Source organism: Macaca nemestrina, chromosome 7 (genome assembly GCF_043159975.1).
Source record: "Macaca nemestrina isolate mMacNem1 chromosome 7, mMacNem.hap1, whole genome shotgun sequence".
In the NCBI taxonomy this organism is placed as follows: domain Eukaryota; kingdom Metazoa; phylum Chordata; class Mammalia; order Primates; family Cercopithecidae; genus Macaca; species Macaca nemestrina.
In genome coordinates, this window is record NC_092131.1 from 16,487,345 (window position 1) to 16,514,470 (window position 27,126).

The window sequence follows — 27,126 nt, forward strand, 5'->3', positions numbered from 1 at the left end:
TGGTCTCGATCTCCTGACCTCGTGATCCGCCCGTCTCGGCCTCCCAAAGTGCTAGGATTACAGGCTTGAGCCACCGCGCCCGGCCGCAAAATCTTATTTTAGGATCCAAAAGCAAACCTAAAGGAGAAGTGGGGAGGAGTGGAGAGGAGTGAGGGGGGAGTACAATCTACCCTGGATTGCGGTGCCGCACCCTTCCCTGGGAGGGCTGTGCCCCAAGCCTGACCCTTTTCCTCCCTGTCCATCAGACCACAAGGACCGGTGACAAGACAGAGGCCTCAGCGAGGCTGGTGTGGGTCCGTTGTCCCTCAGACTTGCCCTGGCACTTGTTTCTGCCATTGCAAAGGCCAGAGTGGCACAAGGAGGGCTCGCTGGCAAATTTGGGGCCTGTCCGGAGCATCACTGGACTTGCACTCTCCAGCCTGGTGTGGTCCTGCCTCACGCGTGGCTGGCTGGGGTGTGACCAGGTGCCCTGGCAAGACAGCATCAGCTGCAGCCTCCAAGTGAGCGGCTTTCTGGCTTTCTGTTCTGATGCCATGTAGGAGGGTCCCCTCGTCAGCAGCCTCCTCACGTCCCTGCCAGACTGAGGGCCAGCCCAGAGGCGCCTCACCCCACCCCATTCCCCGCGGGGGAGGGCAAAGGTCTGGTGTTGGGGCCCGGTAGCCACCAGTCCCATGTGGCCTTCAGGGCCTGGAGATACCGCAGTGTGACTGTGGAAATGAATTCTTTATTCTAGTTCATTTAAATTTGAAAACTGGTACTCAGTTCAGTTGTAGGAAAACTTTTAAATGTGTTTGGAACAACGTGGGCATACAAGTCTACTTTTTCTTTCTTAAAAACTTTTTTTATTATTTTTTCTTAATCTCAGCATATTATACCTCCAACAAATGCACTTTTTCAACTCTAGATTTCATGAAATCTGGAAACACAAGTAATTCCAGTGAACATTTAGCATCTGAATTGAGATGTGCTATATGTGTAACATACACACTGATTTCAAAGACTGTATGAAAAAAAGCATGCAAAGGCCGGGCGAGGTGACCCACACCTGTGACTCTAGCACTTTGGGAGGCCGAGGTGGGCGGATTGCGTGAGTCCAGGAGTTCGAGACTAGCCTGGGCAACATGGTGAAACCCCGTCTCTACAAAAATAAAAATAAAAAATAAATAAAATATCTCAGTACATTTTTATGTCAATTATGGGTTGAAATGATTATATATTGGCTTAATTAAAGTTGAATATTTTCACCTGTTTCTTTTTACTTTTTTAAAGATGGCTAATAGAACATTTGAATTAATATGTCTCAACTATGTATATTGCTGGACATCCCTGGCGTCTGAGCCAGTTTTTGCTGGAAATGTGATTGAGGGTCCTTTAAGGGGACCAGTTAATGACTTGGGAGTAGCTCTGGCCATAGGATTACATCTTAGGAGAACCATGGTGTTTTGAAGGGAACAACTCAGAAAGACATTGTCTGTTCCTAAAACATTATTTCTTAATTGCACAAATGACACATGTTTCTTGTGGGAAAACTAGAAAGGACTGATTAGATAAAATTAAACATCCTATTTTGGAAGGAGAACACATACATTTTCTAGCAATATTTCCAGCAGTGTTTTGCTTAGATTAACATTCGCATAAAAATAACAATTTGCATTTTTTGCAGTGACCTTCAGATTATTTCAAAAAACAAAACAACAAAACAAGATGATTTCACGTATTGCATCTTGCTTATAAACACGTTCACCCTGGTACAGGGCTGAGCTTGGATAAATGGCAGAAGAAAACAACTAGCCGAGAGTTAGGAAGGGGACTATGGCTGGTTTGCTGGTGATGACATTTTTCTTCCTCGAGTTGACTGGAACACTGGAGTGTGGTGTTTTTTTTCTTTTCTTTTTCTTTTTTTTTTTTTTTTTTGAGATGTAGTCTTGCTCTGTCACCCAGGCTGGAGTGCAGTGGTGTGATCTAGGCTCACTGCAACCTTTGCTTCCTGGGTTCAAGCGATTCTCCTCCCTCAGCCTCCCAAATAGCTGACATTACAGGCATGCGCCACCACGCCTGGCTAATTTTTGTATTTTTAGTAGAGATGGAATTTTACCATGTTGGCCAGGCTGGTCTCGAACCCCTGACCTCAGGTGATCCGCCCACCTTGGCCTCCTAGAGTGCTGGATTACAGGCGTGAGCCCCCGTGCCTGGCCTGGAGTGTAGTTGTGAGGCTGGGAGGGAGCTATGTGACGGACAGGCTGGTGCTGTTGGGCACCCTCCTTTCACTGAGTGAATTAGCTGGAAAGCAGATTTCACTGATTTTGCTGGTGTGTTTTGCCAGGGGTAGTAGGGCGAGGATGTTGGAACCCTTTGGCGAACTCATGAACTTAAGAGACAATTTTTTCACATTGACTTTTCCCGAGCCCTAAAGGAGGGCTGAGGCGGTTAAACAACTCACACTGTTGTCCAACGCATACAGATACTTACCAGCTGAAACATGTCTGAGAAAGCATTAGCCGTCGCTGACGCAGTGACGTGTGACCCTGGATAATGGAGAAATGTGATTTCCAGCATTGAGTGGAGGGGGGCTGGTGTGTTCGGGAGTGGGGTACACCTCACGGTTTAACATCCCCTCTGGCCGTGTGGACAGGAGCCATAGAAAGACAATAAGGAGGGACTCATGCCTCTCCCGGCATGCGGCCTCGGCCGTTCTAATCTGACCAGAGATGGTCTGAGATATGCACCCGGGCCATGTGGGTTGTGTAGTTATCCCCCTCTTCTTGAGAGCCAGTTAGCAGCATACTGGATATAGAGATTCCGCATGTTATGCAATAGAGCGACTTATGAAACTAGTTGTGTCTCAACAGAAACACTTTTTAAAGGCCTAAGAGGAGCATTCTTGGTGAAGAATTTCTACAGTGGCCACTTTTAGAATAGTTATGAAACCCACCCTCTTTTTTGTCTTCCGTAAAATTGGATTTTTTTTTTTTTTTTTTTTATAGACAGGGTTTTGCTCTGTCACCCAGCTTGGAGTGCAGTTGTGCAACATCGCTCACTGCAGCCTGGAACTCCTGGGCTCAGGCAATCCCCCCGGGTAGCTGGGACCACAAGGGCTCAGTGCCACACCTAGCTGATTCTTAATTTTTTGTAGATACGAGTTTTTTCTGTGTCGCCCAGGCTTGTCTTGAACTCCAGGCTCAAGCCTCCCACCTCAGCCTCTCAAAGTGCTGGGATTACAGGCGTGTCGACCGTGCCCTGCCAGAATTGGAATTTTAAAATCTCCTTATTTGTGCATCTGGGCACAGAAGACTGATCTGCCCCGAGAAATTCTTAGGGGGATGTAAGTGGTACGCTGGGCTGTGAGCCAGCACGCTGAGAAGAGCCTGTACCCAGATGAGCGGGGGTGACTGATAGCTGATGCCTGGGTCTTCTTTCCAAGCCCATTGGTGTGAGGGCCAGAAGGCACCACCTCTGGCTGTGCAGAGCAGCTCTGCTCGCTTAGGAAGTCCATGCTATAAACAAGAGAAGTCTCCTCATTTATAACTTGTACCAAAGACCTGCTTAGTGCTGGATCCTGAACCATCAGATTAGAAAGGCTCAGTAGCGTCTCTTTAATCTTTATTCCTTATTATTATTATTTTCTTTTTTGGAGACAGGATCTCCATCTGTTCCCCAGGCTGGAGTGCAGTGGTGTGATCTCAGCTCACTGCATCCTCGACCACCCAGGTTCAAGCGATTCTTCTACCTCAGCCTCCCAAGTAGCAGGGATCCCAGGCACACACCACTTCACCTGGCTAAGAGAGCGTGTGTGTGTGTGTGTGTGTGTGTGTGTGTGTGTGTGTGTGTGTGTGTGAGAGAAGATGGGGTCTTGCTATGTTGCCCAGGCTTAGTCTCAAAATCCTGGTCTCAAGCTATCCTCTTGCCTCAGCCACCCAAAGGGTTGAGACTACAGGCGTTAACCACTGCACCTGGCCTCATTTTTTAATTGCACAAGTCATACAATAAAAATAAGGATATCTTTTAAAAAAGAAACATCATCCTGCTATCTGAGCGTGTCATCTATTGCCTTTTTTTCCCCGAGGCCTCTCTACCTATGCAGACATAACTTTAGCTTTCATTTTATTTTTTAAATATGCTTTTTCTTTTTTCATAACCCCATTAAATCCTTGTAGACATACTTTTTATTTGCTAACAATCAAGACAGAAATACAGTTAGGCTTTGACTTTCATGTTTGTTTGCATCTTACCTGCTCCTTGCTGTCACTATTAGCACCGTCGTCGTCACCACGGGATGGCTGCACACCCATCCGGGGGCTTCATTACTTGTAATTTACTTAATCCCTCTTTATTTTTGTTCCCGGTTCTTAATGGTATCTTTTCCCCCTTTGTTTCTGCAGGAAGTTCTCCAGCAGCTGATTGTAATGAATTTGCCCAATGTTTTGATGATTGGCAGAGACCCACTATCTGGTGAGTGAAAGCCGCTCCCTTCCCCCCCTGCGGTGCCTGGGCAGTGCCATCGGCGTTGGGCAGCTGCTGGCCGTCGAGCTCTGGCTGCCAGCTTGGGCCAGCACAGTGAAAACACATTATCATTTTGCTGAGATTTTAAAGAGTGGGTTCATTACCCTGAGGCATTCAGCCAAGGGCACATTTCTTCCTTAAGATTGAAGCCTCAGCTGGGCGTGGTGGCTCACACCTGTAATCCCAGCACTTTGGGAGGCTGAGGCGGGCGGATCACAAGGTCAGGAGATCGAGACCACGGTAAAACCCCGTCTCTACTAAAAATACAAAAAATTAGCCGGGCGCGGTGGTGGGTGCCTGTAGTCCCAGCTACTCAGGAGGCTGAGACAGGAGAATGGTGTGAACCCGGGAGGCGGAGCTTGCAGTGAGCCGAGATTGTACCACTGCACTCCAGCCAGGGGGACAGAGCAAGACTCCGTCTCAAAAAAAAAAAAAAAAAAAAAAGATTGAAGCCTCCCAGGCCAGGCACGGTGGCTCACACCTGTAATCCCAGCACTTTGGGAGGCCGAGGCGGGCGGATCACGAGGTCAAGAGATTGAGACGATCCTGGCTAACACAGTGAAACCCCGTCTCTACTAAAAATACAAAAACAAAATTTAGCTGGGCGTGGTGGTGGGTGCCTGTAGTTCCAGCTACTCGGGAGGCTGAGGCAGGAGAATGGCGTGAACCCGGGAGGCGGAGTTTGCAGTGAGCCGAGATCACGCCACTGCACTCCAGCCTGGGCACAGAGCAAGACTCTGTCTCAAAAAAAAAAAAAAGAGTGAAGCCTCCCAACCCCTCAGATGTGTGTGTAGAGGCTGGCGAGGCCACTGCCTTGTTGCTCCTGAGAAGATGAGTCTGGGTTTAGGTGCCTGAGTCATACCATCTGGTGGACTCACTTCCTGAGTAAGTGTGGAATCAACTGACACCATCAGGGAGTGTGGTACCTTAGACCGGAGAGTAAGAATCTCTTTAGAGAACGACTTCTGTCTTCACTGGGGTCCTGCAAGGCTTCATTCATGCTCGGTGACGGAGCTCATTGATCTGTTTTATGTCTCCCTGCTGGACTCAGCTCTCCTGGTAGGCACAGGTTCTAGGTCCCTGCAGTCTCTGACACTCAGTGTGAGTTTGAAAGACTCAATGAGGCCCAGCGCAGTGGCTCATTCCTGTAACCCCAAAACTTTGGGAGACTGAGGCAGGAGGATCGCTTGAGCCCAAGAGTTTAAGACCAGCGTGGGCAACATAGTGAGACCTCATCTCTAATTATAAAATGAAAAAAAGAAAGAAAAACCAAATTAAATGTCCTCCTGGCATCTTACAGAAAGTCAGAACTTAATCTCTGCCTGTCAGGTAACTTCCTGGGTGCATTACATTGGAGTGATGCCTTGCGTTCCTTTCACCTTTGCGTGTGTTTACCTGCACCCATAGCTCCTGGACAGAAGTCGCAGGCCCCAGGGACAGACTTACTCTCGCTGGCTAGGGCTTCCCTTGTTCTGATGGAGACCTTGTCATCATTTTGGAACCCTAGGTCTGGGGCCTCCTGGAATAGCTGAGGGATCAAGGAACGCAGGAAAAGCCGCACCTGTAGGATGGCAATAGACCGTGGATCCTAAACATTAGAAGCGTTTCCAAAAGGGACTCAGGCTTCCCTCTGTTGGCGTCTCCTCACCCTGGCCTCACTGCAGCCTGGCCATCCCCTCTCCTGTCCATATGACAGTAACTAAAGTGGCCTTGAGACTTCAGAAGAGTTCACTGAGTGACCAGCTGAGGACATAGCTGGTGGGAGAGCAGTCCTCTTTTAGTGCCATCGCCCTGAGAACATCAGCGGCGGCTTCCTTGTTCCGTGGGGGCGCTCCTTCTGGGCTTCAGCTGGCTGAGGTGTCTGCCTTTTGTCTGTATGAGCCAGAAGGAAGAGCTTCCCTGGACCCCTGTTAGTCTTCAGTGCTCTGGCCTGTGGGCACCACCGCCTTACATGGGGACTCTGCAGAGGCCACCCCCGGTCCTCCTGGTGGCCCCTGACGGCAAGCGCCCTCCCCCACTTCACGTGTCAGTAGCAGGGAGCCTTTGGTTCTGCTCGCTTGCCAGCTCTGTCATGGGGCCATGTGTGTTCCGGCTTTATTTCACGGCTCCTCCGGAGAAAGGCGGGATGCCAAATGCAGTCCACGCTGGCCACAGCCATGGGCTCCAGGGTCGGGGGCACTCTCATGATTTCTGGTAACTTCAGGGAAGTGGAGCCTGTTTTGCTAAGCAGAACTCTGCCGCCTTCCTGGTTTATTTGGGGCTGGTGTTACGGGAGGAGGTGAGAGCGCTGCCTGTAGAGGTTGGCGGTAGCTTGCTCCTGTTGTTCCTTCTACCCTGGAGACACTGGAGGAGCAAGAGAGGGGGACAGTGACTCCTTAGCAAGCCCACCCTGTGCTTGCCATTGAACTTGCGTTAAAAGTTGAATGAAAGGCTGAGCGTGGTGGCGAGAGACTAGCTCTACAAAAAATAAAAAAGTTAGCCGGGCATGGTGACACACACTCGTAGTCCTAGCTACTTTGGGAGGCTGAGGAAGACGGCTTAAGTCCAGGAGGTCGAGGCTGCAGTGAGCCATGATTGAGCCACTGCACTCCAGCCTGGATGACAGGCAAGACTCCATCTTTAATTAGTTAATTAAAATTTGTTTTTAAAGGAATGAAAATGTGCTTCTGTGGTGTGGCTGCGCCCATTTCTGTTTATAGTGAGAGAACTGAGGCTCCGAGGGTGTGGGTGTCATGCCCTTGACCAGTTGGCCTGTAAGCAGAGGGGCTGATTAGAAACCTGCTCTGTCTGTCCCCAAACCTGAGCTGCTTCGTCTGTCACACGTGGACATCCATGGGTTAGGTTTAACTGTAGGCGATTGCAATATTCAGCCTTTTTTGACCTATGAAAATGACCATTGTGTATGGTTGAACCCAATATTAAACACATCCTTCTCCCTGCCTTTTCTCACCCCTCCCTTCGGCTCTGATGTCACCTGCATAGCTTGCCCACCTTCCTGCTGGCGCTCTCTCTCTTCTCACCCCTGCAGGTGTCTCCCCTTCCACTGCCATCTGGAAGCCTGTCCTCTCTGCCCCGCTGCCGTCAGGCACCTCCCAACACCACAGAGATTGCCCATGGGCAGAGAACATAGGTCCCCACCTCAGGTCTGCTGCCAAACAGAAACATCTGTAAAGATGTGGATGCTGATTTTTTTTTAACGGCTTTATTGAGGTATCATTTGCATGCTATAAAATACACCCATCGTAAGTGTATAATTCAGTGATCTTTTTCATAAATATACAAAGTTGTACAACCCTAACCACAATTCAGTTTTTAGAACGTTAAGGGGAAGCTGGTTTTAGATAGTTGACAGGTGAATTGGATGTCCCTGGGACCCCCATGGTATATAATCAGCCCACGTGAATCAGCTGCTCCCAGCTCTGAAGGCGGAGTTAGAGAAACTGGACAGTGAGCGCCGGGAAAGGGAAGGACGGGAATAACTTACCCATCACCGAGGGCTCAGAGGGCCCCAGGCCGCGCTGACTGACATGCTAGACGGTGGCCTCAGCAGGCTGCACATGGAGGGCAGCGTGTCAGGGCTGGGGGACCGGGAGCTGGGTGCACAGATGAGTAGGTTTGACAGGAGTCCCAGGGTGCTCTGAGAGCAGAGGAGGCTGGCAGGGGACATCCACCAGCAGGAAGATGCAGACACCAGTGCTGGGGGCAGAGAGATGGATTTATGAAATAGCATTTTCAGTTTTAAATTGTAAAAATAGATGTGTGAAGCTTTTTTCGTTTCTTTCTAAACAAAGAACAAAGTTGGTGTTTTTTTAAATTTGTATGGTTGCCTAGGGTGGTGTGTGTGTGTGCTTTTTAACTAAATCTGTCCCCCTCGTGTGTCAGGGGCTTGCTTTGTACTCTTTTTGGTGGATGCTGACACTGTACTGTTATTTATAACATTTTTTTATAGTTTGGGGCAACTTTTCTGTTTTGAGCACATAGCATCACAAGCTCCCAGATTCCAGATCCCAACAGAGCATCTGGTCCACCCGTTGTCCCCCAGCACACTGATACTAAAAGACCCTGAGAGTCTACGCATTTGTCCCCTCTCTCTGACCTAAAAAAGGGAGGTGTCACAACTTACAATTTTTCTGTATGTCTCACTTAACCCTCCCTCACCCATCAGACAGAAGGGTGTTCACTCTCTTCCTATCCTGGGTGGAAGTCAAGGACGGTGCAGTGACTATGAAACAGTACTTTGTGTACTGAAAATTGCATTTGAAATCTCTCCTCAGCCTGTCCTGGCCCAAACTCCTTACTCGCTTACGCTGTGTCCACCCCGGGACCGTCTCTGGGTTTCTGCTCTGATGGTGCTGTGGTTTTGCAGCTCACTCTCAGCTGCACCCATGCCCCTGGGGATGGGAGGGTCTGTCTGGTGCCTCACTGCTGTAGTCTCTGCTTCTCCGAGCATGGCCTGAACTCTGGCTGGGCTGTGCTTGAACCCCACCCTCACTTTTATATGATGGCTCTTAAGCTGGCCCCCGTAGTGAGGCAGGATGCAGGCTTCTGGGGCCAGAGTGCCGTAGAGTGTCCTTTGCTTTGTTTCTCCTCCGCCATCCTTATCCTTCCCTTTTACTCACGTCTGTGCCTTCGCCTGGCATCCTGGGTCTACCCTCACTGCACCCCCAGAAGCTGAGCTCTCCTCTGCAGCCCTCCTCCCCACTGCCAGCTACCCTGCTTCTGCCTGGCTGCTCCCCAGGGCAGTGTCCTCACCCCTACCCCCTGCAGTCTGCTCCCAGCATGGCAGCCCGAGCAGCCCCCTGCTCAAGTCAGCCGACTGTCACTTTGCAGCCCGCTCTGGGCACTAGGGCCTGTGCGCCTGCCGGTCCCTCTGCCAGCAAACTGTGTAAACACCACCTGTGAGCCCCTGTTCAGTGTGGCCCCACCTGTCTCTCCTGCCACATGCCCAGTCTTCTTTGTCCTGCTCTGCTTTCCCTTCTCCGTACCTTTTGGCACCTGAGAATGGACGATACTGTTCACTTATTTTTTTCCCCCCTGTGGCATTGCATGCTTTTCCCCCGCTAGGGTACACGCTCTCCTGAGAGCAGGAATCCTGGGGTTTTTGTTGCTGTTGTCAGTGCATTCTAATGTCTAGAATGTAGACATTACATACCACCTGGCATGTAGTAGGTGCTCAGTAAATACAGCATCCATGCAGGGGGCCTGCCTTTCTGTCTTCCTCTCTCCTCTCCACTTGGCTCCCCCATCAAGCTGGGGCCCCCGACAGGCGTTACCCACTTGCTGTCACAGATAAGAAGGCCAGTTGTCGGTGGTCAGGGTCAAGTGAGATTCATTCTCTGCCCAGTACCGCTTGTCTGCCTCCCCTAGGCCTGAGATGACTGCCTGAAAACCACCTTCAGCATCTTGCCAGCTGCACGGCTATTAAACGTCTTCCGCGGTTACTGATGAGCATATTCTACGAGAAGCCTGTGAGAAGCAATAGCTCATGTCTGTGCTGTCTGAGCAGTGAGGGAGGATGCTGGATGGAGCTAGACCAGCTCTGGGGTCCCTCCAGCTCTGGCTTCTCAGCATCTTTCTCGGCAGCCAGGCCTGTCACTGTGCCACACGCACAAATAAAGACTAGATGTGTCTGACGGGAAGCCAGGGTGTTAGCAAATTACTTTCTGCGATGAATCACAGGACAGTTGTGCTGGAAGAGAGCACTGTTTTTTCTTCCAGGGTTTGTATCCAAGTATAATAGTGGTTTCCAGACTTATACATGGCTGATCCCACCGAAGCCGTTTAGAATGGAAGAGAACGAGCCTCATAGGTGCAGAAGCCCAGCCCAGAGAGTGGAGGAGCTCGCTCAGAGGCACACGGCGTGGAGGTCTGCATAGGTGAAAGACAGATTTCACACCATAAATTGCACAGATGGTTACTTTTGTGGACAGTCGGCCACTGGTTCCAAGCAAGAGGGTTACCATCACCGGTCTGCCCTGATGTTTCTTTTTTTTTTTTTTTTTTTTTTTTTTTGAGACGGAGTCTTGCTCTGTAGCCCAGGCTGGAGTACAGTGGCCGGATCTCAGCTCACTGCAAGCTCCGCCTCCCGGGTTCACGCCATTCTCCTGCCTCAGCCTCCCGAGTAGCTGGGACTACAGGCGCCTGCCCCCTCGCCCGGCTAAGTTTTTGTATTTTTAGTAGAGACGGGGTTTCACCGTGTTAGCCAGGATGGTCTCGATCTCCTGACCTCGTGATCCGCCCGTCTCGGCCTCCCAAAGTGCTGGGATTACAGGCTTGAGCCACCGCGCCCGGCTGCCCTGATGTTTCTTACATTCTAAATGCCAAGCAGGATTCCTGGGAGTCCTGGAGGAGCTGCGACTCCATATGCACACCCTACAGGGTCCTATCTGAATACCACTGGAACCTTTGAGAAGAGCCTTGGGGTTTCACTAATTGCTGTTCAGTGGCCTGGCCCTCTGTCCTACGTTTTCTCTCTCTTATGATGGTTACAGCGGGTGCGCATTCCTGCAGCAGAGGAGGCACCCCAAAGAAACAGGGTGCTGTGCACACAAAATGCTATGACCGACCTTCCTTCTCAGCTGAGTGCAGGACTCGGCTCTATCTACTGCACCAGCTGAGGAAGCCAGAAGGCCCGACTTCTGACCTCCCCCAAATACAAGGCTGGAGCACCTTTTCATCCTTCCTCATCTTAGCTGGCTGCCCCTCGGCCAGAGGCTCTCAAAAGGAGCTCAGCCCAGGCGCCTCCTTTAGCTCCCCTCCGCTGGTGAGATGAACAGGCCACCTCAGATCAGGAAGCCCCCAGTCTGTGTTGAGGCAGGAAGGGGAGACAGGGTCCACAGAGACATTTATTCCGGGACAGAAGATGGTACAAGAACGTGCTTCACAGCCAGTGCAAGGGGGCTGATGCGTTCTGCTTGGGCAGGTCAGGAAGGCTTCCTGGAGGAGGCAATATCTGGGCAAGGCCTCAGACAGAGAAAGCGAGGAAAGGTGTTCTAGGTGGAATGAGCTCAGGGGAGTGCAAGTTGCTGGGAGTCCCATGAGGAGTAGCAAGCCTGGGGCAGGGAGGAGGTCTTCTGTGACAGCTGAGGTTTAGGTTTCATGGGCCGGAGGAAACAGACCTCCTGAAACTCCTTGGAATTTAATATTTAACCCTCTCAGTATTGATTTGCTCTCCTGCCGTCGTGTCCTTGGAGTGCTTTTCAGATCCCATGGAAACATCTCTTGTGGCCCACACGGCACAGCCCTGCCTTCCTTCAGGGGGGCCCCGGGAACTTGTGAGGGCTGGGTGTGCCCGAGGCTTGCTGACCCCCACCCTGGCAATCCAGGCACAGGCTCAGAGTCCGGCTTGTGGGGAGCCGTCCTCCTGCTGAGATTGTGCTTTTAAAACTCAAGAGCCCTGTCTTCCCGGCCCTGCGGCCCTCCCAGTCCTGCCCCCGGCTCCATCCTGCTCACCGTGTGGTGTGGAGGCTAAGGGTCAGCCACTCCGGCTTCATGAGCCATTCTTGTGTTCTTTTCCCCTACCTCTGTTGGTTTTATTTTATTTCTCCTGGCCGTAATTCTCTAATCCTGTGTATAAATGTACGTGTGTGTGTGTGTGTGTGTGTGTGTATATATATTACATATATATATATATATATAATTTTCATATCTGCAAAAAGTTTGGGGCCTTTGAATGGGAGGGAAGAAATAAGAAAAAGAAAACTAATCTTGCAGGCATTTTGATTGTTCTAAAATTTCCTCTTTCATCCTTGAGAGAGAAGGTTCAGAAAAGCAACCAAATGCTGTTTCAAACTACCCCATTTCCATCCTGCTTCTTTGCTTCTGTGCTGCTTTTTGTATCCAGAAACGAGGTCTCCAGTCCATGTGCGGTGCTGGGGCACTTGGGCCGGGAGCCGAGGCTTTCCTTTCCCAGGAAGCTGCAGAGTTTGGCTGACACCAAGCCCAGCTGAGCGTCACAGCACGGCCCACACGCCGGCCTCCGAGCACCCGCGGATCTGCCTGGAGACCAGACTTTGTTAGTAAACTTCCTAGCGATGGCCTGGGCACACAGAGAACGCACCGCTGGCTGCGACAGCCACACCATGGCTTCCAGCAGGCCTGCTGTCTGTGGCCGCCGCCGTCTGCAGAGGAGCGAAGAGATGCTGTTTGTCAAAGGTCTTTATGTTTGAGTTTTCCACCTGGCGGTTGGGAGGGACCCTTTCCCAGAGCATCCCCTGCCTGCCCTAGCTCCTCGCCCCCTCCCAGGGCAAACGCAGGTCTCAGGCTGCTGGCTTGTGGCTGATTCTACTCCTCTGGTATTCAGGTGTTTGGTGCTGGGAAATGAATTCGCGCTGTCAGCTTCTGCAGCCGTGGCAGGCAGGTGGGGTAGGAGGTCATTTTTGGGGTGAGGGTGCTCCGAGGGGCTGGTATTTCAAAGTGTTCTACACGACCTGGGGCCAGCTGACGTCTGTTGTGCATGGTGGTGCTGGGGTATCTGTAGGGGTGGGACAGACTTGATACGGGCAGCAGAGAGACACTGGGGTAAAGGGCCACTGGTCAGGGTGCCCCGGGAGGCTCCTGCACCATTCCACACAGGCATGCAGCTTAGCGCCTGCCAGAGTCCATGTTTGATAAATGTGTGTGCCTGGTTGTGTTAATGGTGGGGGCACATGTGGTGACAGGAGGATTTCACAGGGGCCGCTCCCCAGAATGTGAGCCCCTGCGTAGAGGCGCCTGCCTCCTTCCCCGTGGGTGGGGACACACATGATGGAGCATCCCCGTGAGCCCACCCACAGGGAACTCTCTACCTCTGGTATTCCTGGGCAGTGCCTGGGAAGTACCCCTGACTGTTATAATAATGAACAGCTCTTCCCGTTGTAAGCTGAGGCCTCAGGAGGGCCCTGAGAGCTGTGCCTGCGTGAGTGAGTGTTGGGGTGTGCCTGTGTACTGAGGAGAAACGACAGGGTTGTATTCGGTGCACTGCTGTTTCCAAATCACTGTGACAGCCTCGTGAGCATCCTTATGAAATAACTCGTTTTTAAGTACAAAACCAGGGAAAGCAGTCAGTGGTTCACACCAGCATATAAGCCAGAAGAAAAGAGAATGTAGAATCAGTAAGCACACGTATGTGCCGTGGAAGAGAGAAACTGAAACTGTTCTCTTTGCTGTTCTCACCCAGGTACTTGATGCTAACAGTTAACCTCACTCAGTCAGCAGACGCTGGTTAACTAACCTGCATGGGATCACAGGGATCAGAAGTGAAACCACATAGCTCCCTGCTTTAGAAGGAAACATAAATAAGTTAGGAGATGGTAGGTGGTGGTGGACCCGGGAACAGATCTTAGTTCTGTGACTCAGCCTTTCTGAGCTACATCCTTCTGTTTCTAAGATGGAGTCATCATACCGTCTTCAGGGGATTGCTTTCAGAATTAAGTCATGTGGTAGCATGCCGTATATTAAGGTGCAGTGATGGTGGTTTATAGGAGGAAAGGGCAAAGTTACTCTACAGAATACAGTCAGTCCTTCCAGGTTGTGAGGGTTAAACCCTGAGCCTGGCTGGTGATTTGCAGGTCCTGGGCCTCTGTGGTTGTGGGGAGCTGAGTTAGCAAGACAGAGGAATCAGTTTCACTGCTTTATCTCTGACCCCTATTCATCTGTGGACAGGAATCACTGTGCCTTCGACCCCAGCAAGGGCAGAGGGTATGCAGTTTGGAGCAGGAAGGGCTCCCTCTTCGACAGGGATGCTTGCCTGCCATTGCTTAAATCCCCAGCTTCACACCTCAGTCATCGTTTATACACAACAAGATTTAGTTCCTGTGTCCAGAAATCAGAAAGTGTCTTTTTGTCTGGGCGTGGTGGCTCACACCTGTAATCCCAACACTTTGGGAGGCCGAGGCAGATGAATCACTTGAAGTCAGGAGTTCGAGACCAGCCTGGCCAACATGGTGAAACCCTGTCTCTACTAAAAAATACAAAAATTAGCCAGGCGTGGTGGTGGATGCCTGTAGTTCCAGCTACTTGGGAGGCTGAGGCAGGAGAATCGCTTGAACCCAGGAGGTTGAGGTTGCAATGAGCCGAGATTGCACCACTGCACTCCATCCAGCCTGGGCGACAGAGCGAGACTCTATCTCAAAAAAAAAAAAAAAGTGTCTTCTGAACACGGGCATGGCTGCATCTTAAAGAACCAAAGAGTGGAGTCAAAAAGGACTCTTGAGGTTATATACCAGTCATGGAAGGAAGATAGGTTTTGTTCCATGTGTTAACGTCCATTAACTGGTAGTCTGTGGAGTGCTGTGTTCAGAAGGATTCTGAGGCCTAGTTCCGCCCTGAGTCAGAAAGTGCTGTGATTGACTAATCATGTCTGCCATGGACTCAGGGCTAGCAAGTCGGGGAGTTTTCAAACCATGATATAATGCACATTTTAGAGGATGATGTATTTTAATTGTCCAACTACTTTTCTATCCTCACCTCGGCACTTAGAAACGTGCTGTCTGGCGGTTTCCCTTCTGTTTTGGAAGCTTATGACTGTTAACATCTGCAGCTTTCTATATAGCTTATGTTGGCCTGTCTGTCTGCATTGCGTTTTTGCTAAGATAGGCTGGGGTGAATTTCTTTGTGTCAAGACTCCAGGAAGCAGGTAGTAAGGTAGGTTTTTCGTAGACTCAGCTATTCATTCAGGAAGTCCTGGGAGTCCCCGGGGGTTCTCCTATACTCGACAGAGTGTAGTTGTGTTCAGTGTGGAGTGTGTCCTGTCTGATGTTTCTCGATCCCCGCCCCCAGTGGTTGCTTGTGACTTTTTTTGGTGTAGAAATCCACGTTGTTTTATAACCTGCCCCCATTTCTCCCTCTGAACACCAGCTCGATAAGTGTAAGCGCAAAGCACTTATAATTTGACAAGCAGTGTGCTCTCTCACCTCGTGGCCTTCGCACATGCTGTTCCCTGGGCCTGGAAAGCCCTACCCGACAGGTCTGTCTCCTCCTCATCTGTGGAACTCAGCTCAGAGGTTATTCCCTTTAGAATCCTTGCCCTGGGCCTTGCTGCAAATTAGAAGTTCCTTTCTTGGGTTCCCGTAGCACTTATCAGCTTTCAGATTGCTGGTTTGGCTCCCAGCACATAGTAGGGACTTGGCAGGGAGCTGTCTGTAGGTTTGTTTGATCTTGGCCTGCTTGACTGTGTCACTGAGCCAGTCCTACTGGCAAGGACCCAGGAGGGAATCTTCTGCTGTGTTTTGAAACTATTCAAAACCCACAATCTGGTAGATTTGTGGAAATAGCGGTTTTTCTTACGACTGAAATCCTGAAAGAAATTGGGCATCGGCTTCTCATGAGAAATGAGGAAACTTCTGCTCCCCACCCTGGGCACTTTAAAAAAAAAATTTGTAGGAATCTGTAGGGGTTGGGATCACAGGATGCATTTGTTATAAGCAAATGTTTCTATTTACTCAGCCTGGTGAGAACGGGCACTGCTCTGCTTCATTTGAATGAGGGCAGAGGTGAATTTCTTAGTAACCTGTTCATCACCAAAGAGTTTATTTTTTTCCTAGGAATATTTTTCTAAACTTAATTCTCTATGTTTAATGCCTTTTTTCCTCCTGTTACAAACCTTAGCAAACAGGAATCCATGCTTTTCTAACCTGTGCTGTGGGTCAGATTGAGTGTTTTCTTGATGTCTGATGGGTGTTGGGATGAATGAGGGAATGAATGAACTCAGGTTGTCATGCGTGATTGCAGGGTGCTGAGGGAGTAGAACCCTTTGCTGTGTCACCGAGCAGCCTCGGAGTGTTGTTTTTGCGATGTTGTTGTTTGTTTGTTTGTTTGTTTTGGAGACAGGGTCTTGCTCTGTTGCCCAGGCTAGACTGCGGTGGCACAGTCAAAGCTCACTTCAGCTTCAACCTCCCAGGCCCAGGCGATCCTCCTACCTCAGCCTCCTAAATAGTGCACCACCAGGCCTGGCTAATTTTTTTTTTTTTTTTTAATTGAAATGGGATCTTGGTTGGGCGCGGTGGCTTACGCCTGTAATCCCAACACTTTGGAAGGCCAAGGCAAGCAGATCCCTTGAGGTCAGGAGTTTGAGACAGGCCTGGCCAACATGGTGAAACCCCATCTCTACTGAAAATACAAAAATTAGCTGGGCATGGTGGCGTGCGCCTGTAATCCCAGCTACTCAGGAGGCTGAGGCAGGAGAATCACTTGACCTCAGGAGGCAGAGGTTGCAGTGAGCTGAGCTTGCACCACTGCACCCCAACCTGGGTAACAGAGTGAGACTCCATCTCAAAAAGAAAGACTGGGCACAGTGGCTCATGCCTGTAATCCCAGCACTTTGGGAGACTGAGATAGGTGGATCATGAGGTCAAGAGATCAAGACCAACCTGTTCAACATGGTGGAACCCCATCTCTACTAAAAATACAAAAATTAGCTGGGTGTGGTGGTGCACACCTGTAGTCCCAGCTACGCAGGAGGCTGAGGCAGGAGAATCGCTTGAACCCGGGAGGCAGAGATTGCAGTGAGCCGAGATTGAGCCACTGCACTCCAGCCTGGCAACGGAGCGAGACTCCCATCTCAAAAAAGGAAAACAAAAAAGGGGAAAAAAAAATAAAACAGGGATGGTGGGGGGTCTCCGTATGTTGCCCAGACTGGTCTTGCACTCCTGGATGTAAGCGATCCTCCTGCCTCAGCCTCCCACAGTGCTGGGATTACATGTGTGGGCCACTTACCTGGCCTCAGAGTGTAGTTTTGAGCCCTCCAGTGTGTGAGCAAGGTTTCTGCTCTCTTCCTTGCTCTCAGAACACCATCAGTGAGCTTCTCCAGCCCTTTTCCCCCTTTTAATTTGCTGTTGTAATCTGCTTTGGGCTGGGGAAATGGGTCACCAGAGTTGTCTAAATGATTCTACAGTGTGATGTAATTAGTTCCTTTGGGGACTTTGCTGTGAATAGAGTACATAAAGATTTTCTGTGCAAACCCTGACTTCTGTTTAGGCTAATCTCAGACCCTTAAGTGCTTTCTTAGTGTTTCGGCTCCTCTGGTGGGTACAGTACCTGGTGAGTGGCCTTTCAAAAAGTGAGTCTCGTTGTAGGAAGACAAGCCAGTGATGGCAGGGAAGGGTCTGTGCCTCTTATATCTAGCATGGGCATGCGATGAGCCCTTGCCAGTGATCTGTGGGCCGACAGAAGGGAAACGGGGAAGTGGGTGACTTGGGCTGAGCCGGCAAGCACTGTCAGAAAGACTGATTGGAGGCTTTGTTAACACTCATGTGGGCATTCCCTTTTCTCTCTCTCTCTCTTTTTTTGAGACAGAGTCTCCCTCTGTCACCCAGGCTGGAGTGTAGTGGAGTGATTTCAGCTTGCTGCAACCTCCACCTCCTGTGTTCAAGTGATTCTCCTGCCTCAACCTCCCAAGTAGCTGGGGTTACAGGCGCATGCCACCACGCCTGGCTAATTTTTGTATCTTTAGTAGAGTCGAGGTTTCACCACGTTGGCCAGGCTGGTCTCGAACTCCTGACCTCAAGTGATCCTCCCACCTCGGCCTCCCAAAATGCTGGGATTACAGGCATGAGCCACCACGCCCAGCCCCTTTTCTCTTTATCGAAACTAAAGTTAAGTGGCTGATGAATAGCTCCGTGTTAATAGGGAAGTGAGTCACTGTGGTGATATTTATTCTGTGGATTAGAGTGTCTTGGGCCAAATAAAAGATCTCAAGTAAAAAAAAAATAATACTAAGACTTTGAGAATTTTTCCATTTCAAATATTGACGAATCTCTAAACTTACTAGCAAGAGAAGGATTTAACCTTAGAAGATTGCTTTGCAACGCTGAGCCTTTTTCTCAGGTGTGTCCTCCAGAGTAGGAAAGTGGCCTTTAGACCCTGTGGCCCAGCCCACCAGTCTCTCCCTGCCCTGCCTTCAGGCTGGGGGGCGGCGTGTGCTTCTGGTTCAGTGAACCCCCAGTTCCCAGTTCTGAGGCTTGACAGTGATGTCATTATCTCAAGGAAAGCCAATTTTAGCTATTTCTCAGTCGAGGGGTCTTAGGAGGAGGTCGCATATTCATTCACTACTCGTACTCAGGGATCTGAAATGAACCACAGCATTAGTTCTCAGGACGGTGGTCTGGTTTTTTCATCCCAGCAGTTTTTGATACTTTGGGCCACTGTAGCCTAGTGTGTGAGTTGGTTAAGTCTTTCAAGAGAAGAAAGCTCTTTCTGGCATATCCTTTCTTCCTCAAATACAACAGAATATAACAAAAAAGTCAGAACATATAGATTTTTTTTTCTTTTTTCTTTTTCTTTTTTTTTTTAACCTGAAAGGGAACCCTGCACATTACCCAGGCCATTTTATAGATGTGGTAACTGAGGCTTGGAGACAGAATATGGCTTGTCTGGGACACACAGTTCCTGGGTGACCAAGCCTGTCGTCTCAGCCCAGGTGTTGTGCTGCCGTTTAAGTGTTTGAGATAGATAAGCAGGTGAAGATGCATTCAGCCTCAAGCACAATCAAAGAGAGCTCAGAATGACGAAACAGGATTTTTGGCCTGATTGACAAAGTTGAGAAAGAGTGGTAGGGTAAATGCTTGTCAAGGGTAGGAAAATGGGAATCACCACATATGTCCCATGGTGAAATGGTAGAGCCTGTCTGCAGGGCAGCTTGTCAATACGAAAAGCTGAAAAAGGGAATGCATAAAGAATTAGCTACCATGATATTCTTTTTTTTTTTTTTTTTTTGAGGTGGAGTCTCACGCTGTTGCCCAGGCTGGAGTGCAGTGGCACGATCTGGGCTCACTGCAAGCTCCACCTCCCGGGTTCACGCCGTTCTCCTGCCTCAGCCTCCCGAGTAGCTGGGACTACAGGCGCCCGCCACCTCGCCCAGCTAGTTTTTTTTGTATTCTTTTGAGTAGAGACAGGGTTTCACCATGTTAGCCAGGATGGTCTCGATCTCCTGACCTCGTGATCCACCCGTCTCGGCCTCCCAAAGTGCTGGGATTACAGGCTTGAGCCACTGCGCCCGGCCTGCTACCGTGATATTCTTTATAACATTGTTTAGATTGACTTATTTTAGGGCCGGGCACGGCGGCTCACGTCTGTAATCCCAGCACTTTGGGAGGCCAAGGCGAGCAGATCATGAGGTCAGGAGTTCAAGACCAGCCTGGCCAACATGGTGAAACCCCATCTCTACTAAAAATACAAAAATACAGGCGTGGTGGCAAGCGCCTGTAATCCCAGCTCCTCGGGAGGCTGAGACAGGAGAATCACTTAAGCCCAGGAGACAGATGTGGAAGTGAGCCAAAATTGTGCCACTTCACTTCAGCCTGGGTGACAGAGTGAGACTCTGTCTCAAAATATATATATATATATTTATATCTATATTATATATTTTTTATATCTATTATATATAAAAATTGAACCTCTGGAAGGGGATTGGTTGAGTAAGTTAGTGGCCTTGCTTTACAAAGTAAGTATGTAACCATCAAAAAGGTGGGGTGGCTCACACCTGTCATCCCAACACTGAGGCGGGAGGATTGCTTGAGCCCAGGAGTTCAAGACCAACCTGGGCAATATTATGAGACCCTGTCTACAAAAAGTACAAAAGTTAGCCAGGTGTGGTGGTGCACACCTGTAGTCTCAGCTACTTGGGAGGCTGAGGTGGAAGGATCACTTGAACCCAGGAGGTGGAAGCTGCAGCGAGCTATGATTGTACCACTACACCCCAACCTGGGCAATAGAGTGGGACCCTGTATCCCAAAAAAAAAAAAAAAAAAAAGGATGTCTTTATGTTATCTTATGGAATTTACTTTAGAATACTCCAGCCAAACAAACTTACAGAGGGAAGGAGGAGGCAGGTAGAGTGAGAGGTGCAGAATGTTGATCATGTGAGGCTGAGTGTATTGTGGAGGTTCGTTATACTCTCCTCCCGGGTCTGTTTGGAAATTTGCATGATAAAAAGGGGACGGTTGTATACAGCCTTATTTTAGTGTCGACTCAGTATTTCCTATGGGAGTTGGTCTCTCCGATTGTGTACTTTGCTTACCTGATGCGCTAACAAGGGATGCTGATGTTACGGTTCATTAATTACCACGGGGAGATATTGATGACATATTTGAATGGAATGGGGCTTCAAATAGTTATGTACAGAATTCTCATTTGGTTTAAAAAGTAAATAAGGCTGCGTATGGTGGCTCACACCTGTAATTCCAGCACCCTGGGAGGCTGAGGTGGGCAGATCACTTGAGTCCAGGAGTTTGAGACCAGCCTGGGCAACAGGGCAAAAACCCGTCTCTTCAAAAAATATGAAAATTAGCTGGGCATGGTGGTATATGTCTGTAGTCCCAGCTACTAGGGAGGCTGAGGTGAAAAGATCGCTTGAGCCTTGGGAGGTCAAGGCTGCAGTGAGCTGTGGGCCTGCCACTGCACTCCAGCCTGGGTGACAGAGTGAGACCCTGTCTCAAAATAAAATAAGTAAATAAAGCCTCACATGGAAGATCGATGGAGTGCGTATACCTAAGTGAATGTCACAGAGTAGAGAGATGATTTTTTTTGTTTATCTGATTTTTTTCCCCCTACAGTAAACATGTCACTGAAATTATACCAGCAGTTGAGCTGAGTTAAATGTGTTGCTCTCTTGATCTAGGGAAGAGCATGGAGGAAATCAAGAAGGTGCTGCTCCTGGTGCTGGGCTGTGCCGTCCAGGTAGGGATTGGGCAGGGCTGCAGCAGAGGGAGCTCCCCCAGCCTTCTCATACTGGGTTTGTGGGACTGGAACCAGCCCTTAGCTTAGGTGGGAGGATGCGCCTTTCAGTCCAATATGACAGAAGAGACCGCTGGGTTCCTAGAAGAAAGCGGCCATTGTTTTAGGTGGCAGCTGTTTCTAGTACCAGGGCACCTTGGGCAGGAGGCGAGATGGGGATCCCTCAGGCCAGGGTACCATTAGCAAATCGTCCCCAGTGTAGGAACTGCTAGAGCAAGGATCTGCAAACTACACCCTGTGGGCCAGATCTGACTTGCTGCCTACATTTGTAAATAAAGTTTTATTGGGCCGAGTGCGGTGGCTCATGCCTGTAGTCTCAGCACTTTGGGAGGCTGAGGTGGGGGAGGATGGCTTGAGGTTGGGAGTTCAAGACCATCCTGGGCAACATAGTGAGACTTTGTCTTCAGAAAAATAATAGAAAACATTAGCTGGGTATGGTGGTGCATGCCTGCCGGCTACTCAGGAGGCTGAGGCAAGAGGATCACTTGAGTGCAGGAGTTTGAGGCTGCAGTGAGCCATGATCATGCTACTGCACTCCAGCCTGGGTGACAGCGAGACCCTCTCTCAAATAAGTTTTATTGGAACACAGCCTTATGCCCGCCTTTACATATTGTCTGTGGCTGTTTTCCCACTACAGCGACAGAGCTGGGTAGTTGTGACAGAGGCCAAATGGCCCACAGAGTCTAAAATATTTACCATCTGGCTTTTTACACATGAAGTTTGCCACCCCCTGGCTTAAACCAGGTGTTCCCTGTCTTTACGTATTTAAGAATCACCTGGAGAGCTTGTTTAAAACGAAGCGTTCTGTGTTCCACCCTGGTCTTTTCAATCTCGGTGGGGGCTTACGGATGGGAGGTTGAAGAACAAGTTCCCCAGGTGATTCTGATGTAGGTGGTCCCGGCAACCACTAGAGACACATCAGCGTAAGGGCTGGCAGGAGGGCAAGAGCGTTCTTAGTTATGAAGAAGCCCGGGGTGGGTGGTTCCTTTTGAAACTGTCATTCTGTGGCCGTGGTGGACTCAGCTTCGCCCTCACTTGAACAGTGCTTCCATTAACACATGTAACCCTCCACAGTGTGAGAGGAAAGAGGAGTTCATTGAAAGAATCAAACAGCTGGACATTGAGACCCAGGCTGGCATCGTGGCCCATATCCAGGAGGTAGGTGCGTGGCCTCGTGGAGGGCTCAGCTGTGCACTGCTGCGCCCGTGGTAGCCGGGAGGCAAAACTTCTCTATGAGTGGAAACGTTTAAAGAATACATCACCCATTACGATTTTGCTAATCTTAGGTTTCAGACACCACAGGCACATTGATTCTGTTTGGAAAGATAGCCATCAATCAGCCAGCTAAAATAAAATGAGGGTAAAAATAAAAATTAAAAAAAAAAAAAACACCTCAATCAAGTCGTCTTTTGTCGCCTTCTTTTTGCCTAATATGGTCTCAGACTATTTTTAAGAGCTGTCAAGTGGTTGAGGCTCAGAATTTGATTTACAGGCCCTGAAAATGTATTCTGGCAAATGTCACCCTGCTTTGAACGGTTGATCTTTATAGAGAGAGATTCTCTGCTTCTGTCAGTGACATGGCAGAGACAAGCTGACACCACTTGGGAATCTAAACCAGTGAGTCCCAGAGAGGCTGCCTTGGGAGACTTGGCCCATCCCCAACTCAGGCCCCCAGCGAGGGTTCGGGAGGGCTCTGCATTGAGCATCAGCAGAGTGCAGGAGGAGGAGCCCCTGGCCTTGGAGGCCTGACCTTCCCGGCACTTTGCCATTGACATTGGCAGAGGTGGTATCAGCTAAGGAGGCGGCCACCCTGGGGGGCAGTATCCAGGTGGCAATTTACTTTCCTGACCTCCACTTCCACACTCCTTCCAAAATATGCACTGTGTGCTTTAATTACCTTAGGGGATATGGGTTCAGCAGTCAGTGTCATTGGACAGATGAGATAAATGCATGAAGAAGATTTGCATGCACAGGAACTGGTGTGTGATTGGCAGAGGCAGCTGAGCATAGGACTCCCTGGGTTGATACTGGGGAGAACCTGTGGCTTGGCCTACCAGCTTCCACAGCTGGCTGGGGCTGTCAGGCCTGGGCTTCAGAATTCCCTGGTGCTTTTTAAAAATTGGGGTGCTGGGCCCCTTGAGAGACCCACTGAGTCAGACTCAGTGGGAGGAGGGGCATAAGCATTTAAATAAAACCTCAGTAAGTGGCTGTGGTGCAGCCAGGTTGAGCCCCTGAAGCCCAGCCACACCACCCTTTACAGAGGCCCTGAGATGTCCAAGGACTTTCCCCAGCATTGGGTCTGGAGCAGGCCTAGAACCAGCCTCTCCATCCTGTGCCCTTAGGGTGCTCTGAATCATGGGATAAGATTTCTCCTAATTCTCAGATCACCCGTATCCAAACTTATCCTTTTAAGGTGGGGAGAAGTAAGAAGGTGGTGTCTCTTCAAATTTTGAGAAATTGAAGGGCCTTTGTTGACAGGGCCCTGTCTGCTTTTTATTTTATGGGTTTGTCTTTTTTTTAGAGACAGGGTCTCTCCCTGTCATCCAGGCTGGAGTGCAGTGGTGTGATCATAGCTCACTGTAGCCTCAAACTCCTGGCCTCAGGTGGTCCTCCTGCCCCAGCCTCCCAAGTAGCTGGGACCACAGGTGCATGCCACCTTGCCCGGCTAAATTTTACATTTTTTTGTAGAGAATGGGGTCTTACTATGTTGCTCAAGCTGAGTTTGTGTTTTTGTTTTCTCTACCTCTGTTGATTGAATAAAGACTTCTTTGGGTGTGTTTCAGAGTAGATGCCCCGATTTCATTGTTCTTGTTTTCCTCTTTTGAGGCCCAAGCACTATGGTATCTCTTCCGAAACTGAGAGGAGGAGAGCTGGAAACAGACGCTGTCTCCTGGGGCAGATCGCGGGGTGTGTGTCGAGAGGCTGTTTCATGTAGACAGAGCCGTGTATCTCCACTCCCTGGCCAGGGAAAGGGGCCCAAAGAGGCTGTCTTCTGTGGCCCGTGGGAATGAGATGCACCCTTCCCTGAAAACTGTTTGATTATGAATAGTTCCAGAAAACAACCCAAGATTGCTTTGTACACAACATTCTGACAAAAGATTAATTATTTTTGCTCTGTTTGCATAGATTTTAAGAAGTAACATATAGTCCCTTTCCTCACCCTCTCACCCTGAAGCTTTCCTTCTTTGTGTTCTACATTGATGTAGTTCCAGTGAAGATGTCTTATCCCACGACCTTATAGGGAAACAATTGTAAGGCGTGCTTTCTGGTCCTCTTTGAAAATCAGTGTCCTCTTTGACCCAGTTCTGAAAGCAGAAGTGATTTGTATGAACAGAGCTGTGCTGAAGGGTTTGGCCGCACTTACATAGGGCACCCTTTTGCTGGCCACAGTAAATTTGTCACTGAGGGATTAGTAAGGTTGATTGGAAGGAGATGCTGTTTGCAGTGTGAAGGAAGTGGGTGCCCGTCTCTGCCGCCCCTGCACTGCCCTGCCATGTGTGCCCACAGGTGACTCACAACCAAGAGAACGTGTTTGACCTGCAGTGGCTGGAGCTGCCCGACGTGGCTCCGGAGGAGCTGGAGGCCCTCTCGAGGAGCATGGTGCTCCACCTGCGGAGGCTCATCGACCAGCGGGACGAGTGCAGCGAGGTGCGTCCGCGGGGTGGCGGCCCGCGCAGCCTGGGAAGGGGCTCAGGCCCCTTCATCTCCTCTCCCTTCATCTTCAGCCTAGACGCCTCAGTCCTGCTGCTGAGGTTCTGGTCGGGGTGGGACGTGCGTGCTTTCCCTGGTTACGGCCCCTGCAGTGCATGGTCACCTCGGGCCTGTGGGAAGATACAGGGGATCAGGACGCGGAGCTTGGGGCCCCCCTCCTTCGTACATTCCCTTTTGTTTCACTAAATATTTCACCTCTTTTCAAAACCTACGCCAGCCTTCTCCCACCTTCCTCCTGGTTTCTTAGTCTCCGCTGAAATATCTGTCTTTTGGTGGTTTCTTCACCCTGTTCGAGCTCAGGTGTGGTGCTGGTTAACCCCGTTTGTTCTCCTCCGTCCCCCTCCCTGCCCGGCTGCAGCTGATCGTGGACCTCACTCAGGAGCGTGACTACCTGCAGGCGCAGCATCCACCCAGCCCCGTCAAGTCCTCCAGCGCTGACTCCACTCCCAGCCCCACCAGCAGCCTCTCCAGTGAAGACAAGCAGCACCTGGCCGTGGAGCTGGCCGACACCAAGGCCAGGCTGCGGCGCGTCAGGCAGGAGCTGTGAGTCCCCGGCTGCTTCTCCTACCTTTGTGTGTGTTGTTACAGTCGTGTTTCTGGTGTGGCATCGACTCATGTGTGGTGCTGCCAATGGCACAGCTCTGACGTGCGCCCTGGAGTCAGCTGGGGTCTGCCTTGAGCTTACTCTCTGACCTGTGACCAGCTGCCTCCCCGTCCGAGGCCCGCACTGGAATGGGGGCGGGGGTTCTTCCCGGTCTTCAGGGTTTCTTCAGTCCAGACAGTGCAAGTTGTCCACAGAGACAGCCTCCAGTCCATGCTCAGCTCCAGCTTGGGGCCGGGACGACCACACCTGGTGTGTTTTCTTGGCTGGAGGGAGGAGGTGCTCCTCCTTCGGTCCAGTCCGGTGAGCCTGTTCTCCCAGGTTTCCTGCAGCTGGTGGATGTCACCTGGCTGGTCACCTGTAGAGCCTGGCCGTAAGGTGGTACAACTGCCCCTGGGGTCTCCTTACCTGCCCCACACACTTGGAAGGAGACCTGAGTGGCGGATGGACATAGTTTAAGGGCCAATATTGCAAACTTACAAAGAGAAAAGAATTTTGAGTCGGTAACATTTTTGCAGACCCCATAAGCAGATCGCCTCCCCACCGCCCAAATCCCCGGCGCTTTCCTTTTCCCGCTGGTCTTAGAAGTGGCGGCCTGCGTCCGGGACTGCTTGTTAAGGAGGCTGCCTCCCACACTCTTTGTCCTTCCTGCCTCTGCAGGGAGGATAAGACAGAGCAGCTTGTGGACACCAGACATGAGGTGGACCAGCTGGTGCTGGAACTGCAGAAAGTTAAGCAGGAGGTGAGTTGGGGGCCTGAGCCTGTGTGTCCTGGGGGTGGCAGGGCTGGAGTGTCCAATAACGGGGCCTGGAGGGTCAGGAGCACAACAGCAGTGCTTTTAAGCCACCCAAGAGCCACTTGTCCTGAGCACGGCTATGGGGATGACCCTGTTTCTTAGTGACAGCAGGTGGAGATCCCGTGTGGTGGCGTGCACATGGAGGCCCCCGGTCACCGGGAGCTGGCTTGTCCTGGGCCATCATGGAGACACCATGCAGGAGGGAATTGGCCTTTCTGCCCTCCCTAGAGGATGCCCTAAGCTGGGTTCTCCTGCCTTTGTCCACTTTCCAGAACATCCAGCTAGCAGCAGACGCCCGGTCTGCTCGTGCCTATCGAGACGAGCTGGATTCCCTGCGGGAGAAGGCAAACCGTGTGGAGAGGCTGGAGCTGGAGCTGACCCGCTGCAAGGAGAAACTGCATGACGTGGACTTCTACAAGGCCCGCATGGAGGTAGGCGGCCTTGCTGCGAGGCCCCTGGACGGGGCTGCTGGAAATTCCTCAGAAGCAGATTCAGACTGACTTGTCCTTGGGGGCTTGGGGAAGCGGAGCCACAGCTGTCTCAGCAGATGCTTCCCTGGCACCTCAGCCTGCCTGGGCTTCCCAGGGCCCCCGTCTTGCTCCTCTTCATCTCCCCGTCAGTAGGGGAGGGGAAGGAGTGTCATTGATTGATGTAAGGCAGTGATTCCTTTCAGGGTTTTTCTCCTGCCCCCACCTCATGGCATTATGATCACCTTCTATCCGTGTGCATCTTTTAAAAGACTTCTTGCAATTTCTGTGGCTAATTTGCTAGGACTATTTCCTCATCTGTGAGAATAACAGGCAACTGG

General features: G+C 50.5%; 1 protein-coding gene across 5 annotated transcripts in view; it reads left to right on the top strand.

Annotated features, from left to right (window-relative positions):
• Positions 1-27,126, top strand: part of LOC105467551 (coiled-coil domain containing 88C) — a 149,184-nt gene that overhangs the window by 54,264 nt on the left and 67,794 nt on the right. For all 5 annotated transcript variants that reach the window (XM_011717225.3, XM_071099712.1, XM_011717227.3 and 2 more), the window contains 7 exons: positions 4,380-4,449; positions 21,095-21,153; positions 22,285-22,368; positions 24,718-24,858; positions 25,280-25,464; positions 26,183-26,264; positions 26,591-26,749. In XM_011717225.3, the coding sequence (XP_011715527.2) occupies positions 4,380-4,449; positions 21,095-21,153; positions 22,285-22,368; positions 24,718-24,858; positions 25,280-25,464; positions 26,183-26,264; positions 26,591-26,749 (780 nt within the window). The remainder of the gene's footprint in view (positions 1-4,379; positions 4,450-21,094; positions 21,154-22,284; positions 22,369-24,717; positions 24,859-25,279; positions 25,465-26,182; positions 26,265-26,590; positions 26,750-27,126) is intronic.